This window comes from Pleuronectes platessa, chromosome 22 (assembly GCF_947347685.1).
Source record: "Pleuronectes platessa chromosome 22, fPlePla1.1, whole genome shotgun sequence".
NCBI classification, from domain to species: Eukaryota; Metazoa; Chordata; class Actinopteri; order Pleuronectiformes; family Pleuronectidae; genus Pleuronectes; species Pleuronectes platessa.
The window spans coordinates 10252329-10270150 of NC_070647.1; the positions used below are offsets into that span (position 1 = coordinate 10252329).

At 43.2% G+C, this 17822-nt stretch overlaps 1 protein-coding gene across 2 annotated transcripts in view; it reads right to left on the reverse strand.

The window, feature by feature from the left end:
* The window catches only part of dock4b (dedicator of cytokinesis 4b), a 108247-nt gene extending 100734 nt beyond the window's left edge, over window positions 1-7513 (reverse strand). For both annotated transcript variants that reach the window (XM_053414831.1, XM_053414830.1), the window contains exon 1: window positions 7274-7513. In XM_053414831.1, the coding sequence (XP_053270806.1) occupies window positions 7274-7310 (37 nt within the window). In that variant the 5' untranslated portion in view covers window positions 7311-7513. The remainder of the gene's footprint in view (window positions 1-7273) is intronic.
* Window positions 7514-17822: the final 10309 nt, after the last annotated feature.

Consider the following 17822-nt stretch of genomic DNA (forward strand, 5'->3'; position numbering starts at 1 on the left):
TAAACTGTAGAAGATAAATTCTCAATTACATTTCTTTAATAACATAATAGAAAAAAATGCGGGGAAATATGTGATTGGCCAATATGTCAAATATGTTTTACTACCCAATAGCAATATTTGTTTCAATATCGGAATCTGCCTGCAAAAATCCTTACCCATCAGAATCTAATCATGTCTCAATTAACCAACCACTTGTCATACACGGGCAGACTTCATATTCTTCTGTTGTTTTGGCATTTGTGAGTGAATATGTACAGTATCCAAATGTGTCATGCTACTGTGTCAATGTAAAGCCACAAGAGAAGATGAAGAGACAAAAAACTGCCCCTGTATGGATTTACACTGACGAGGGTCAAACATCCCGCAGAGAAATAGATTAAACAGCGGCACAAAACAAAGAAGTGAACCACAGTGATCTGTGTGAGTCTCCAGCGGCCGCACATCCCCCACTGTGACCGTGTGATTCACACTAGAAGCCACTTCTGTATTCAAGAATTAACTGGGTAATTTAAGACAAGACACAACCGCGACCATTACCTCTTCACTTTCTTAAATTATGCATATGTCCTTTAACCGAGGCTTGACACTGAATTAGCCATCAATAATCCATTAATGACATAAGATTCAACCCAAACAGACCATAGCTGCTCCTTTTTAGTAGCGTGTTAATAATAAATTAAGCACATTGGTTTTGGTAAGTTGAGGTTAAACAGAGGTAGCGGTTACTAAAGTGAGATTCATGGGAGAACGAAAGGCTCGGGGTCATAACAATGCACTGGGTCACCCACACAAACGCTTGTACAAATCAATGTACTTCCTTCCTTTATGGTCAATACATGCAAGCCTGGATTACAGCCAGGGGACACAGATAACTGACGCTGGACCAGCGCAGGCGACCATATCTGTGGCACCATAATAGTGTGTGCTTGACGCATAAACAGCCCTTCTCATTCGCCAATCACAGTTATTGTCACTGGCAGGCACCCCTTCATTTAAGAAAATGGCACGTCAGTCATTTTTCTCCTCCCCCCCTGCCGGTTCTCTATAACAAAAACACACACATGCACAATCTGCACTTGCCTCCACTCCAGGAGCGCTACTGATCAGTTAAGCTGCTGAATTCCTAATAGGACATATCCCATTAACCTCCCTCACGCAGGGATCACAGATTGATATCGAGGATGGGAGAACCACAACTGTACAACAACACACACAGAACGGCGCCTAACTGCCAGCAGGGGAAAAGGTTTTACTTCTTCAAAAGCCACAATCTCCTTTCAGTTTTATGAAAACAAAGAAAAAGTCTCATTACCAAAAATACAAAAGATCCTTTTGTTGGCCAAGATGTTTCTGTGCGTTCGGCGTCTAAAGGCTCATTAATACAAGCTTTACATGTGAAAAGTGATGTGTCACAGAGTCGAAGGTTTATGACAACAAACATGTTTAATGGTGGTCGTTTTCTTATCAATAGAAATTGTCCGATGGTCACCTTGTCGAACTTTCGGTGGTATTGCTTCGTTTTCATCAGTTTTGTCCATTTCTGTAAGCTTGCACAAATACAGAGCAAATTGACACAAAGGAAATACAGAAGGCTTCATCCTTTTATGTAGATGTGTCGAACACTGAGCATTAATTAGCTCCTTGGAGTTTTAGATGGACAAGTCACAAAACATATACTTAATGTTTTATGTGATGTACTGTTTGTAAATTAGGTTTGTTGTTTACCATTAATTGCTGTATTGTTGCATTGTACTGGATGTATTTTATATTTTCCTGTCCAGGGACCACAGATGAAATTAGCATCTAACTTTGGTTCGACGATTGGGTTGGGTTGTGTGCATGGCCTCTGAACAATAGACTTAAACTAACTAGATAAAGTGATTAATCCAGCAATCAACCACCAGAATAATTCAATATGATTGTTTCAGCCCGAAAACCAACAATGCACAAATGAGCCTGTGAGAAGAATATTAGTAATCACCAGACAGACAAGCATATGACACAAATAATTTCTGTCAACCATATGCGGAATAATGGCCATTACAACAGCCAGATGCATTCTGGTAAACTAGAAATCACTCGGCCATGTCTGAGTGGAAGCATCGCCTCTTCAGCAAGCACGGACGACTGGAGTGAAAATGCATAAGAAGCCTTCTCCCGCTGCCCGTCCCCACATTATACATGGATGTGGACACACAATTACAGCATATTGGTTGTTTGTGTCCAGTGAGATTTGCAAGGGTGTCCCTGGTGTGTGTAGTGAAGACGAGCTCAATGGAGGTGCAGAGAAAATATGTTTTTAGTTCCACAAAACAACACAACTGTAGTCCCACACAACCGTCTCTATTACGGCTGGGTCTCGTGTTTTTGGTGTTTTCTTTCATAATGGAGGGCTCCATCATAAATGATGATTTAATTGAATAACACAAACGAACCAGCAGTTGCTTGACTCCAACTCCGTCCTCACGTCATGGGACGTGTTTGTGCTACGAATGCTATAATTGTCGGTGTGAATCAGCCATGAATAAAACACTAGCCGAGCCCGTCATATGTCGCATGTCCATGTAGATTTATTTAACCCTTAGATGATGCACACACCAGGGAACAGCTTGTGGGACTGGTGATTAACTCTGCTGCTTTCTTTCTTTTTTTTTTTTATTTACTGCATCTGTTTAATTCACCAGGGAGCCTCCCACTGTCTCCGTCCCTGCTGAACGAGCGCTCTGTGTGTGCAAAACCGTGGGCGCGCACACAAGAGAAGGGGCGCTATCTCTGCAGATGGGGATGAGGTGACGGGTGAGGAAGCAATTACAACTGGTAGGTTTCGCCTCGCCCTGCCCCACCCCCCACTCTCCCCCATAGATCGGGCTTGCCGCATTAGGGAATCATGGGTATAATGGTGGAATGGGCCTCAGGGCCCTCAAAAACAACCTGCTAATCCCCTATAGAGTGGAGGGGGCTGGATCTGGGGGTAACAGGGCAGTGTGGATGCCCTGACAATGAGTCCACCCATGACACGCGCCAGCATCTCTAAACCACCCGCTACCCCCACCCCTTCCAATCTCGATCAACCATAGCGACATCGCCCCAAGGGAGGAACCAGCCATGTCAGCGGTGGGAGAGCAGCAGAGAGCCCAGGGCCTGACATCGGCCTGGGGAGGACACCGGGCCCGGGGCTATTCAATCAGGCCCCAGCTCCATCCTGTCTTCTACCCGATGGAGCTAGTGGCCTTGTCCACAGAGCTCAAAGAATGGAACAGGGCTACTCACTAAATCAAGCTTCTCCAATCAACCTCTGGCGGTGAACTGAACTTGCCCGCACGCGGATCAAACCCAGCTCGTTAAAATGCTTTAATTATGTGTCTAAATTATGATGAGCAATGACATGCTTGACTGGCTGTATCAGACGGCCTTAATGAGGGGAAAGGCCTCACTCTGTCTGTGGACTGTCTTCAACACAATGCAGCCTCAAGTACTTTCAGTAGTCAAAGTCTGTTTGTCTTTGGTTACATTTACGACCAATTGTCCATCATCTACTTACAGAAAGACATCATCCAAGATGCTGTTTTCTCAATTCTGCGTCATTTTTGTGCTTCCTCTTAAGCTGTTTCCATTCTAAAAGTTTGTCTTGTCACAGAAGGACATTGTGCGGGACAAACGTGTTCATAACAAGAAATTGTCCGCAACATTCAGTCGAGGGGTGGCGCCTGAGGCAGGAGGCAGGACCTGACTTATGAATTCTGTTAAAAGCAAATGTTTTTGTTTACCACACATCAACACTGGGATGGGCCGATATAGCCAAAAGCTTTTGGGTCTTTGTCTTTTCAAGTTGACATCTAGATTGGTGTCTTCTACATGTATGACACCTCCCTGACATCCTGAGATATTTATAGGAGGGTGGCAGGAAAAGTTTCTGAAAATTACTTGAACATTTGCGTTGTAACATACAGCAACTCCTCAGAATCTCTGGAAATTGTCTGGATTTGTCTGGATTAATCTTTAGGACCTTGAGTCATTGCACTTTAACCCACCTTTGTCTGTAAAAACATGACAGATACAAAAGACTTTCTCCATTGGCTCAATTTAATGTCTCCATATCCCAAGCTCAGCAAGTACATTAAGGAATCAGATATTAAGGTCAGCTCATCAATCTCCCACCCTTCTTGCTTCAGTTCAAAAACCAGTAATCACTCCACTGGTAGGCTAATGGGTGCCTTAAAATCCACTCACGAGAGCCCATTCATATTTTATCAATGGCAGGGGCCCCCGTCCACCCCTGGCCTCACATCTCTAGTAAGGCGAATCGACATCAAACGCTGCAACCTTCCAATTACACAGCGACACATTCGGATCTCATCTCGATTTGGCCCGAGATCAAATGTTCAGGGATCAGGAGAATTCCAAGCCCTGTTAGTTGGCCTGCCTCCCTGTCAGAAGGGGATCAAATGTGGGCTGAAAGCACCTGGAGGGGATCGCATTTAAAATGGCTAAGGTAGGGACTTACTTGTGCTAATATTTAGCACAATTCATCACTCCACAGAGAGGATATTCGCGGAGGAGCCAACACGTCTGCACAGCAAAGTACAAACAGATGTGGATCAATGACGTTAATTCTACTGAGGTGTGATGTAACTCGGTGCCGTTTCAGGTGGTGTTTTGGGGACTCGTGGAAAAGGAAGGAGACGTTCCTCCTGGCATGAATAACTGAGGATAGGAATCAAACTGGGGATCAATGCTGGCGTGAGGATATTTGATCAGGGCAAACTTTTTTTCATCTTTACACCTGTAAAAAACATTTACGACACGCTGATGGAATACTTTGGGCCTTGGAGACATTGCAGTAACCATAACAAACAAGTACAACATTATTTAAATGCAGGGTGGCTGAGCATGTCTTGTGCTGAGAGTACAGGCGTCAGTATATGTCATTTTGGGCATGTGACAAATGGTTGGAAAGTAACCTCCCCTTACATGTTTCTGACATCCAAATTGTAGCGGGGCTTCATCCAATCATATCAGTCACATTCACAAACAGATTATCGCTGCATGACAAGCGAGGTGTGATGTCAGCATGGTTGGACCTCCTCTCCCAAGCTCACTCTTTCAATTGTGACAACTTTTGTGACAGGACGTGCAGCGTTATCCTCATATGAACACATCCCGACCATCTTCATCCAGCGATGTACAGTACAAACAAAACCCCAGATCAGATACACATACACTTATCTTAACCTTGGACCAACCTGTGCTGCAAAAAAGCCCCTCCCCATATCTTTGTGTGTACGTGTGTGTTTTTTGCAGATCATGTAACCCGGAATTTCACAACAGGAAAAAACCCAAGTTCCTTCCTGAAAAGATCCAGGCCACAGAGAAGTGTGCCGCTGCCAAAACATGTCTTAATAAAATAAATCAGAGCCAATTAACAGAGTCTTATTGCTGTTATTGAGGAGGGGAGGGGGATAAGGAGCCTTAATCCCATTAACAGGGCCCCTTCTAGGAGTTTAGGGACAATGGCGGGTATTTAGCCTTGAAAATAACTGTCCTCCTATTATCCAGCCAAGTGAACTTTGACAGGAAACGGGTTTAAGTGGCCAAAACGGAAGAATACTATCCTTTCCTATCAGAATATGGAAGCTGTGGGCTCCAGGGGGCTCAGCTCGGGGTAGGATTAAGAGTGATGTAATATAACTGCCCGGTAAGTGACATCAGGTTTTTAGCACATTGACATGGAAGGGAAACAACTCCAAACCAGGGGAAATTGCAGCCTGAGCAGTCAAGTGACCAAGTGTGACAAGGGCAGGCCAGAGGCTGGTTTCTGGTTCGCAGTGCCTCACTGGTTTCAGGTCACAGTGGCAAGGTGGCACCATAGTGTATGTTTTAGGACAAGAGGGAACATTTATAAAAGAGCCAGGGAGCCTTATTACGCAACTGCACATGATTCACACGGGGGAAGTGAGAACAGCGAGGGAGGGAGATGTATAATTGAGATGGTTTAACACTTATCAAAATACCAGTTTTATTAGTTTAAGGAGGTTTCTACGGGGCCACTTTTTTTCCTGGCATGCTCGCGAGAAAAATTACAAAATGATTACTGGCTCGTTTTCACAGGGCTGCGGGATCATGTAGGGACCAGAGCATCACACGCACACACACACACACACACACACACACACACACACACACACACACACACACACACACACACACACACACACACACACACACACACACACACACACACACACACACACACACACACACACACAGAGCAGGCCAACATCTCTAGTGAATATTATTATGAGACATTTAAGCCGCCTCTCAGCAGCCGCATCTCAATGAGCCCTTATTTTGTGTGTGTGCGTGAACACAACGCAAAAAGGGACAGAACAGAACAAAGTCTGTGTGGGATTTCTTTTTCTCTTTTTTTCCTCCTCTCCTCTCCTCTCCAGCTTATTTGGCTTCGGCTGCCTTGTTGTCGCTTGTTTGTCTCACTTCGCCGATCCAGAATCCACCGACAGCCCCCCCCCGAACAATGCAGTGTGTGGCTGCAGGACTCCATCCCGGTCCCTCACATACAGCAGGATCAATACAGATTCTCATTGTCTTTGCAGATTTGCTTTTCTTCTTCTTCTTTTTTTTTTGAGAGAGAATTAGCAGAGGGGTTTTTTTGGGGGGTCGGGGGGGGGGGGTGTACACAGACATTCAGCCACTGACTGTGGTAAGCAGCTGATTTCGCTCCCCCCACACCCCCTCCTCCTCCTCCTCCACCTCCTCTCCCATTCAAACAGTAGCGAGAGCAAATACACAACACTCCAGAGCCAAATGGGATGACACCCGGGCGATGCGCACAAACACAAAGCAAGAACAGGGCAAGAACAAATAAATCTGAATGTGGCAGCTCATTTTGCAAACCGTGGGGGGTGTGAGGTGGGGGGGGGGGGGGGGGGGGGGTCAGAGCTACAACCTTCTGCTTTGCAATGTGGCAGTGAGACTGAACGATAGGCTCCCATCAACCGGGGACTGAAGGAAAGAGAAAGAAAGAGAGAAAGAAAGAGAGAAAGAGAAGCTGATGCTGCCTGACATTTAAAAACACACAAACACTTTCCCCCCGTGCCGCGGAGCCAGCTCACCTCTACACACAATTTACACATGCCCTGCGACCGGAGCCAGAGGACAGCGGTGCGAGGAAAACACACACACACACACACTCACACACACACTCACTCAATCACACACTCACATCTACACGCGAGATGAGGGGGAATCAACTTACCGACGCCGTATTTCTCATGCTCAGTAGGTATCCACATGTTTACGGTGGGCGCATTTAAGCGAGGGGTCGGTGTAGCAGCGAGACGCACGGGCTCTGTGCTGGGTAACGCATTCTACTGACGTGCCGTCCTCCGGTCTGTAGTAGGAGTCATTGTTTAGGTTACAGACGGGGAGAGAGAGTGAGAGAGAGAGGGAGGCAGAGAGAGAGAGAGCTGCTGCTGCTGCTGAGCGTAGTGGTACAGAGACCTGCTGCCTTCACGGGCTGTCGGAAGATGTGGTTCTCACACAGTCAGCAGACCCTGAAGACCCTGTGAAATTAGATTTGTTTTGGCATTTATAATGGCCTTTCAAGAAATTGCTGCACAGAAATGGGTAGAAAACTGAAATTAAATAAAAAAATATTATAATAGTAATAACCACACAAAAAACTATGGCAGTCTTATTTTCTCCACAATCGCCAGTGTTTGCTCAATGTGGGAACTGTTTTTAATTATGAGATCTTGACCTTTTTATGATTACCACTTGTTGTCTCGGTCCAAGCCCTTATGATCACATATTTTGAGTTATTTAATCTTAACATATATTTAAATAGATGTTTTTTCCCCCTTTCTTTATTCAAGAGAGCGCTTTTCAGTTTGAAAGCAGGACTTGTTGGTTTCACGTTCTGTTTTTGTAATGTTTTCCCTCAAAACACTGCTCTCACACTCAAATAGCCCCTGGCTGTTTCTTAGATTTGCGCTGCTTGTGCTCTTACTGTGCTCGGACAAATTTCCTGCGCTTCAGCTTCAGCATCTCACCTTGTGCTGCTTCTGTGCAAGCCTGAAACGACTGCTCTCTGATTCCTTCTCTAATTCTTTCTTCTGCGCTTGGATTTTTGATTGCAATATGTCTGTCAAAATTCACAAACCAATAGAATGACAGGTGTAGTGTTGACAAATTAAATGTTCCCACCCTCGTAGTGGGTAAAAAAAACCTCAGCAGAGCATGAGAGCTGGGGACATTGCTAGCCACAAACATGCAGCTTGCACTTGTCCATCTTGGAAGCTTCAGCAAAATTTGAAATGCATCATTAAATTCCACCTGAGGTGTTTTCAGTTTTACATTACTGTGGCTGCACCACAAATGAGCTGAATGTGTTGAAAGGAGTACAGTACAGTAGGCTCTAAAAAGGGCTATTTTAAAATCCTCTTTACACATTGAAAATGTGTGTGCCATTGCCTGATCATCACATAAATCGTTCCTGATGATGGGACCCAAATAAAGTAAAATAATAAAAGATTGCAAATGAGCGAACAAATCAAACACTGATGTAACAAAACAGATATTTAGACACATTAATTAATAATACTTGTGTTTATGGGGTAATGTTCTTACGGTTACGAAATAACAGATCGCAAACATTAGACATTGTTAGGTCCTAACATGAGGTTATAGACAAAGTTGTAAGATTTAATATCTTATAAATTCTATGAAAAAAGTAACATTCGACATGGCCTGTTTGTCACCAGGTAAAATTCTAGTAGCATAAAAGGCTAGTAGGCTAACACTTAGCGTACACCTCTTTTCATAGAAAAAGTTTGAGCTCGTAAGCTACACACCTGAATAAAAGCAAATTTTCTACAGCCAATTATAAAGATACGTGTTAACCCTTACCTTATAACATGCTAGCTAGTCTGGGATTTAACAGGTATGTTTCCCATACTGAATTTACTGCTGTTTTAAACGAGATGGACATATAGCTTAGCTTATTAAGAAAATAATTGTTGCTAACATCTTTAAAGGTGTTGTAGCCTATTTCAGCTAATCAAATGGTACGTTCATACCATACTGCATGTGTAAAAAAATCCAGTGCGTCTCGCTGTCGAAGCTTCAGATTTCCGAGGTATCATTGAACGCAGCACCGTCGCGAGAAACGAGTGCGATGCATTTTGGGACTTGTAGTAGCATCCAGTGACGTCAATGTAGGCTGTACGTCCGCAAGCATCTTCACATTTTCGCATCATCAAGCGCACACGAGTGGTAAATGATCAGTCACGTATTTTCACTGTGGGAGAAGCCTATACAAAATAAGAAAAGAAGAAAAAAAGAAATAAAAGAGAGAAGAATCTAATGAACACATTGGTGTATTAGGAAGCGGTGATTATCTCTCTATCCAATAACTAGATTCAAATTTATCCATGGATATGCAAATCACACATTATAGACAATAATCAGAATCAGATTCAGAATCAGGGTTAACTGCCAAGCAGGTTACAAGGACTTAGCTGTGGTGTGTTGAAAAAGCAGAAAAACAGTGTCAAATTATTTTAAACACAAAAACTAGAAAAAAGATATGTGTGTAGATATTTACAATTTGAGGTATGTACAGTTATGACCGTTATTAGTCTTGGAAAGCGCAAGTATAAAAGTCACAGATGAACGTGCATGATGAGGTCCCGGGCCTTGTTGATGATGCCAAACTGTACCTGTGGCGTGACATTTTCAAGAAGCGCTACAGAATCGTATCTGCTGAGCCACATGATAATGGCTGCCATTTGCATGACCCTTGTACCAGTGAGTCCTCTCTTGCACACGCAGGCCTTCTACTGGGATATGTGGTGAGAGGAAGAAGCAGGAAACTGGAGGCAGAAATGAAAGTTCAACTCGCAGCTTTCAGTAGCTGTGTCTCAATTCAGGTGCTGCACCCTTCAGTGGAATTGGTCTAAATAGACAATGCAGTGTCCAGGTTGAGTGCTAAGGCACGTGGGGTCACACATCTTTTGTGAGCATCACCTTGTTATACATCCATGTCACTCAGTAGTTTTCAGTATATGAACATCCTCACCTGTCTGGAGGTACCTTGGTTTTGCGTTTTTCTTTTACTAAATTCCTGACTCAGGTTCATTTCCCATGCAGCAAATGGCGCATTAAAAATGCTTTGAAGTGTCAAATGTGCCTCTCGTCTCTCTCTGTGTCTCATCGCCTGTTCGCCTGTCCACTTACCCATCCACCTTTGTAGTTTCTATGGTGCATTATGAATGGATGAGCCTTTGAAAAAAAAGCAAGCAACCCGAGGCCCCGCTGCTGCCGGCTTTGTGGTTTTAAAGTGCAAAGGTCACGTTTTCTAATCTGCCCTGTTTGTGCACAAAAATACATACATTTAATTAAAACACAGACTTTACAGGACACAAAGCTGGATTCGTTTTACAGTGCGTTTCCACACATTGGATTTTTTCCTGATTGGAGAGGTGGGGGGTTGTGGGTACAGGGTGCGGCGGTGTGTGGGGGAATGCTCTACTCTCTATATGAATAAATCATAAGCCGGGGAGCGAAGTAAGACAGAAACCCCATGGATTCCTTTCTGAGAGGGGCCGCTGACTGGAGCCGGTGTGCACTTTCACAGAGTGGAAACTATATGTTCTACATCAGTGAATCTACGTGCAAACTACAGCTGCTGTCATATTTGTTTGTCAAGTCAAGGACTCCTTGCATCATCATTAACAGATATACGCAGGAAGGAACCTTGAACATGCTGTCAGTGGGCGACCATCTGCCTCGTGTGGTCGTGAGAGAGAAGCCACGAGGAGGAGGCAGAGATGTATCGGCCATCATTCAATTTAATTTGATTTGTATAGCCCATATTCACAAATCACAATTTGCCTCATATAGGGATGAACAAGGTGCAGCATCCTCTGCTCTTAGACCTCGGCAAGAGTGAGGGAAAAGTAACAAAGAAAAACTTTTATTGAAATGAGATGTGAAGGATCCCTCTTCCAGAAAGGACAGAAGTGAGATAGATGTGGTGTGTAACAGAGTCAACAAAATAACAATAGTTACAACGTTCATGAGAAAAGAGGGTTTCTAAAATAAACGGAGAGGTGTTTCAGTATTTTTACAAAGATTATGTCTGACAGAGATGAAGGGAGCAGTAATGACAATTGTAAAGATAGAGGTGTTTCCAGTAACAACAACAATGGTTCATGGACAAATAACAATAAGACTAAAAATAGTAATTGTAGCAGATGGCTGCTCACAATCACAGATCCAGACTCTAGAGCTCCAGAGAAAGTATAGACATGAGAGAGCACCAAATATAGGAGAGGGAAGGACCTAGGTAAGTCATATATATTAATGAGATATGAATGTATTCAGATAGAGAGAGAGAGGAGCATCATGGGAAGTCCCCCCTGCAGTGTAGGCCCACAGCAGCAGACCTATAGGGATGTAGGCCTGAGCCAGCCCTATAACTATAAGCTTTACTAAAGAGGAAAGTCTTTTAAAAGTGGAGAGGGCTCCTGATTCCAGAGGAGAGGAGGCTGATAGCTCTTCGCTCTGCCTTCTGCTGCCTGGGCGCACAGTGGTCTAATGTTATACTCTGGTACTATGACCTCTTTAGGATGTGATGGTGTTATTGCACCACTGCAGAAATGCTAACACAGGAGAAATGTGATTTCTCTTTCCAGTTCCTGTGAGTGCCATTTTCAGACTTCAGAAAATGCCAGAAAAGATTGGGTCCAGACATTTTACTGGAGTTTCACATATGAATAACGCAGCAGGATATTGTCGGGGTCTGACACATTCACAATACCATAATATAAATATATATCATTATAATGAATATTCGGGCAAGGGGTGGTACACACCTTATCACCAAAAGCTCTTCAAACTCGTTGACTTTCCAAGGTTACATCGTAGTCTGTGTCTTTTTTTCTATGAAAACATATATTAACACATAATTGAAATAAGTTGCTATTATTGTCTGTACTGTAAATGAGTACATTTTAGTACTTGTACTCCAAGGGAAATGTAACTTTTACTTCACTATATTTAATTGCTAGATAAAGTCACATTCCAGATATAGATTTCACATATAAAACACATACTGTACGTCAGTTAAAACAGCTCTAAAGAATTGCCGACATGGGAAGGTGGGGGGGGGGGGGGGGTCTCTGTGGAGTTTGCATGCTCTTCCCGTGTCTGTGTATGTTTTCTCCATGTACTCCAGCTTCCTCCTGCAGTCCAAAGACAGATGGTTTGATTAATTGGATCTGTCCAGGCTGTACCCTGCCTCTCACCCAATGTCAGCTGGGATTAGCCACCCGCAAAGAAACGGTATACACAGTGGATACAAGACAACACTGACAGGTCATGTTGTGATTTAAGTGTACTTTTACTTTTTGGGTACTTTTTTTCAATAATTGTCAATAACACAACTCGTATCCTCTTTTATTCCCCTTGAATCCACAGAACGTTCTCATACTGACAATATTAAGCACCTGAATACTAACCCTACATATATAGAGAGAGAAATGTATTGTACCCTTGGTTTAATATAGTTGCAGCAGATGGACTGGGGATGGAAAAAAAGAGTGATCAGAGGTGTTCACAGTTCACAAGCACACTGCAGGATTATCATGGTGGACTGAGGAAAGACTAGGTCACCCAGCATCCTGCTCTGGTCCTCCTGCCCTTCATCCCTTCATCTCCTCTTCCCTCTCCTCGTGTATGCTTCTTCATGTTTGCTCAGAGTTTCATCAGGGACACCCTTCTGTTCCCTGTGGGGTGTCACCCAGATGATAGAGGGAAGATAGCGAGACGGCCATTGCCACAGACAGATCCACTTCCCACAGATGGGTTCTGTAGAAAAAGCTCAGCTATTCTGCCACTCAGCCATTAGCATCTTTTCCTCTCTGGCGCATGCGTGGTCACACGTAAAGGAAACGCCTGCATTCAAAAATGGCCGAGGGGGAGAGGATGGATTTGTACAGGACTCCATAAACAGGTTGTATCTAATGGAGGGGATTGAAGATGACATGGTCAGTGATGTGTTTCCAGTCTCATGTTGGGACGGCCCTGCATGGTGTCTTTTTTCTCGTCCTCCCCATTTCCCCCTGAAACTACAACTAGTTTATTTGTCAGAAGAAAGTGAGACGACACAAGGCTGATTTACTTTTGCTCGGCCGGCTGGAGCAAAGCTGACAGCGGCTTATCTCAAGTGAACACTGCCTATCACCACTTCTCAGTGCTCCTCAGCTTTGATTTAATTCACACCAGGAAGTGTAGGTCGGATAGGGGAAAAACATATGCCTCCCTCAGCTCGCACCCAGCATGCGATATCCTCACCTCCAGTAGAAACAGGCGGCTAAATATAGCCAAGAAAATAGGCTGTGCCTTACAAGAAAAACGCCCGTCTCAGTGTATTGTTCCATATGACGACTACACTTTACAGCTCGGTGCCTCTAATAAAGGGTTTTCATATGGGAATACAGGCCAAGACAGCAGCACACATAGAGTACAGGCACAGATTAGAAGGGATTAGTCCTTTGTTTTTTATACCGATTATTGTACGTCATCCCTTATTAGGACATAATCCAATCACAAAGCTCATTCATATTTACAGATGCATGTGTATGTGCATGCACACACATAAATACAGACCTCACACATGCAAGACAGGCTAGCTTAGCATAGCATGTGTGAATCTTTAATGTTTAAAAACACATCGACTGAACAAAATGGGGTGAAAATGACAGCTAATTTGAGCAGAATGCTAATATCAGCATGCTAGCACACTCAAAGTGACAATGCTAGCTCTCTGATGTTAAGCTGGTACGTGTTTTCTGTCTTATTCAGAAAACACTGCTGTTGGCAGGCAGCAGCATCGGCCATAAAGCCAGCCTCCTCCATGTTGGCAGATGAGACATGGGCCAGACTAATTGATATTAACACTGATGTTCAGGCCCTTATTTTCTAGTAAGTTTAGTTTGATTAATTATGGTTTAAATGTCATGATTCACATGTGAGACTGACTTACGATTGGTCGAGCTCGTTGACCAGTGGGACCTCACTTCATCCTCTAGCAGCATGTCAGCTGTCATTGTCTGTTCAAATATTTCCTGGCAGTCAAAGCCATAGGTGGACATGTTTCATTTTGGGCAAAAGCTCTGGACTGTCCACTCTTCAAGCTACACCATGCTGCCAAAAATCCTTCACAACCAACACAAATGTATTTTTAACCAGATTAGTGGGCATCATTCTCTATATTCTCCCTCTGAATGATGAAGGAGCATCCGCAGATCCCAGCAACTGTGGATGAGAGCGGCACATCAGCTCAACTTTCATTCCTCCTCTCCGCGGGGCCTTCACTTCAAACCTTGTTTTGGCTGGATGTAAAAATAGACCTCCTCCGTCTCCCTCTTCGGCATCAGAGCGGAATGCACCGCGGATGGTTCTTCATGGGTTTTGATGTGCAAAACCGCGCTCAAATGCAATGAAAACTGATTTGCTGTACAAGAATCTGTCCTGTCACCTTCGAGTGGGAATCAAAGGACTGCAGAGTACAGCGTTTCCCCCACTCATGTTATCTATTATCGAGTTTAACCGCCTGTGTGATATACACCCAAAATGTTAACCATCAAAAAGCTCATGAGTCAGAGCCGATGAGCGAGATCCAATTATTTCTTATTCAGTTTTTTGGCTAATGCTTATTTTCAACTGCTCAAGGAATTTGTGATTCCTCCGTTCACAAAGTGTTTCAGCTCTCAACAGATTCCCACCGACTTCGTTGTCCATGTGATCTGACTTTAGCCTTTCAGCCACTTTACCCCCACTTTCTATTACAGGGAGATTAATGGAACTGCCTCTGTTTTAAATGTGTAGTTTGCTGCTTGTACAGGTATTTTTTTATTATATATCCTCCAAAGATACAGAATCGACGAGTAACGGGTGTTACAATGATTTCTTCGAGCGTCCAGTATTTGAGGCTAACGACATATGACGTGCAAAAGTCTTAACACTCAGCCCTAAAAGCCAGAGTACCACATGTCCTCAGGGAACACTCTTTGGTTTATTGTCGCAGCAGGATACACATTTGGCATTTATGAGTGTATCTTTCTGACTAACGTGCCCTGCTGGGCTCCTGCATCCCCTGTGCTGTTGCACATTGTGTGTGCAATATTACAGTATCCAGCCACCTGGACCTCGACACCCACCAGCAAAAGCATAATTGTGCCTGCAAGTGTATGCGCACACACACACACACACACACACACACACACACACACACACACACACACGCACACACACACACACACACACACACACACACACACACACACACACACACCACTTATATGCTGGACAGATGGCTGTCATAAATGGCTGTATCTGTTAGCAAGTTGAAAGCAATCCTTGGCAAAGTGTCCCCTCCCTGCACCTACTCAATGACCCACATACATGTTTCATCTCATCTGCTGACTGCACACTCTTTATACACAAAAGCACATACACAAACGTATACACACGTATTTAAATAGCATGTTGAGAGTCCGTGTTTTGCAGTACACAGACATGCAATCATTTGTTTCTGTGCTCAATCATCTGTCTTAGTCATATCTGTAAGACCACAGACTAGCGAGAGCCCGACCAGCTCTAAGTGGCTGTTCTGCTCTTTTTCTGCCCGGCGTTGTAACTCTCCCACCAGCCTGTTGGTCTGTGGGTGTTTGGTGTGAGGAGCAGTCTGTGCTGCAGCGTCTGTAACCGCTCCACCTACATCATCAAATCCCCACGAAGGGGTGGTGTGAAAGATTCACTTTGCGGGCGAGGTGGTAATTTCTGCTTCTCTGATGCAGCGGGGCCCTGCATATACCAAATGGCAAGAAGGGTGTGATTACCCTGGCGGCAGGTTCACATGGACTAATAACGTGAAAAAGAAAAAAACATGCTGACCCATGTAAATTATGCCAATGACACCTGTGATCCTTCTAATGCCATGAAATAACATACTGTAATTGCTCATGCTCAGATTTAGTTGAAGGTCAGCAGAAGGTTCATCTCAGCAAAATACATGTCAACGTCTTCAAGGACCAATAATGTGAGTTATATTTAGTGACTTTTTTCAATCTTATTTTCAGTATTATTTATTGTCATCTTCTGTGTCTTTGTAGTACTTTTTGTTATTTTTTTTAATTAGCAGTTTCCTCTGTAAAGAGTACATGTCGGCTGTCATGGTAAATTTGTATTCCTTCCAATAAAATTAATGAAATAAATTTTTTAATAAAAAGATATATAATGAGATACACAATATATATGTGAAGATATTTAATATGACAAATAAATGAATACATAAAACTATATAAATAAATATGTAAATAAATATTTAAAAAATACATAGCAGCAGGAGGTGCGACTTGTTTTCTTGATAAACAGAGGCAAATATGAATTTCCATATATCTCCGTTTAAATTATAAAGATTACTGTGCCATGTGTGATCACAGTGAATATGTGTGTGTGTGTGTGTGTGTGTGTGTGTGTGTGTGTGTGTGAAAAAAGATATGGTGTTTTTATGTCTATTTGTGTTTGCATGGATCCAGTATGTTATTCTTCTCAGCAAGCAAAATTAATTTGTTTTGTATCAATGTTACACACTGACCAGTCCGGTCCTGATTTTGTTTGACTGAAACTTGGTGGAGCGATAACACAAGGTCAACGGGCCAGTTAATTTAATTTCAGTGGTGATCTAAATCTGGGATTTCCGCCATGATGTGATTATCTTTCTTCATTATTGTTGTGGTGAGCTCATGCAGCAGTGGGAAGGCCTGGCACTCTCCAGAAATCCTGGAGATAAATTATGAACATGATAAACTGCAATAACGACTATATTTCTGCTCAGAGTTGTTAGAATAAAAGTTGAATTAATTTACATCCAAGCTTCCGTCTGTTTCTGTAAAGACCCTATAGAGTTAAATTGTATTGTTACGTATGCATGAGGGTGTGCGTATACGTGTGTGAGCACTATTGTGGCTCGTGCACTGGTGTAGTGTGAATTTGGCTTGTCAGCAAAACCAGAAACAGGAAAGACTGATCTGCACTGATAAGTCAACAATATTGCAAATCACAGCAGGAAGTGGAACAGCATAGATTTATTGCCTTGATAAGCTTGGTCAGGCGTCCTGTGTCAGATACAGTATACATAAATCACTAACAGGCCTCCGTGCTGCACTGTCACATACAATATCCCAACATGGTGCAAATAGAAATCATGAATCGACAATACAGAACATGTTTCTCATGTTTTTAAAGGTGTTTTTTCTTCTCAATATCAAATGCATGCTATTCTAGAATGGCACTCAGAAGAGCACGTACCTCTGACAAGGCCCAACAGCCACCTTAGATTCAAACAAGCTGCAGGTATTTGTTCAGAAATCAAAGTATCGGAAATACTTTGACCTGATGGTGGCGCTAGATCGAAAGGGAAGGGATCATCAAAGTTATAACAGTTCATAAAGGAGGAATATGAATGTATACTTAGAATTTTACAACACCTCATCGGACTGCTAGAAAGTCAGGAGATCAACAGAGTTAGTAGGGTTCATCTTCTGGGGACCATGAATGTCTGTACAAAATGTCATGGCAGTTGTTACCATAGCTGTTCATAGTTTTCGGTTTGGACCAAAGCAGTGGACTGTTTAACCATCCTTTGTTAGCTAAACCAAGCTGCTAAATATCCTTCAAAATCAATAGATTCTATCAAATGCCAGATATCCAGGCATCATTCTTGATAGTATCCATAT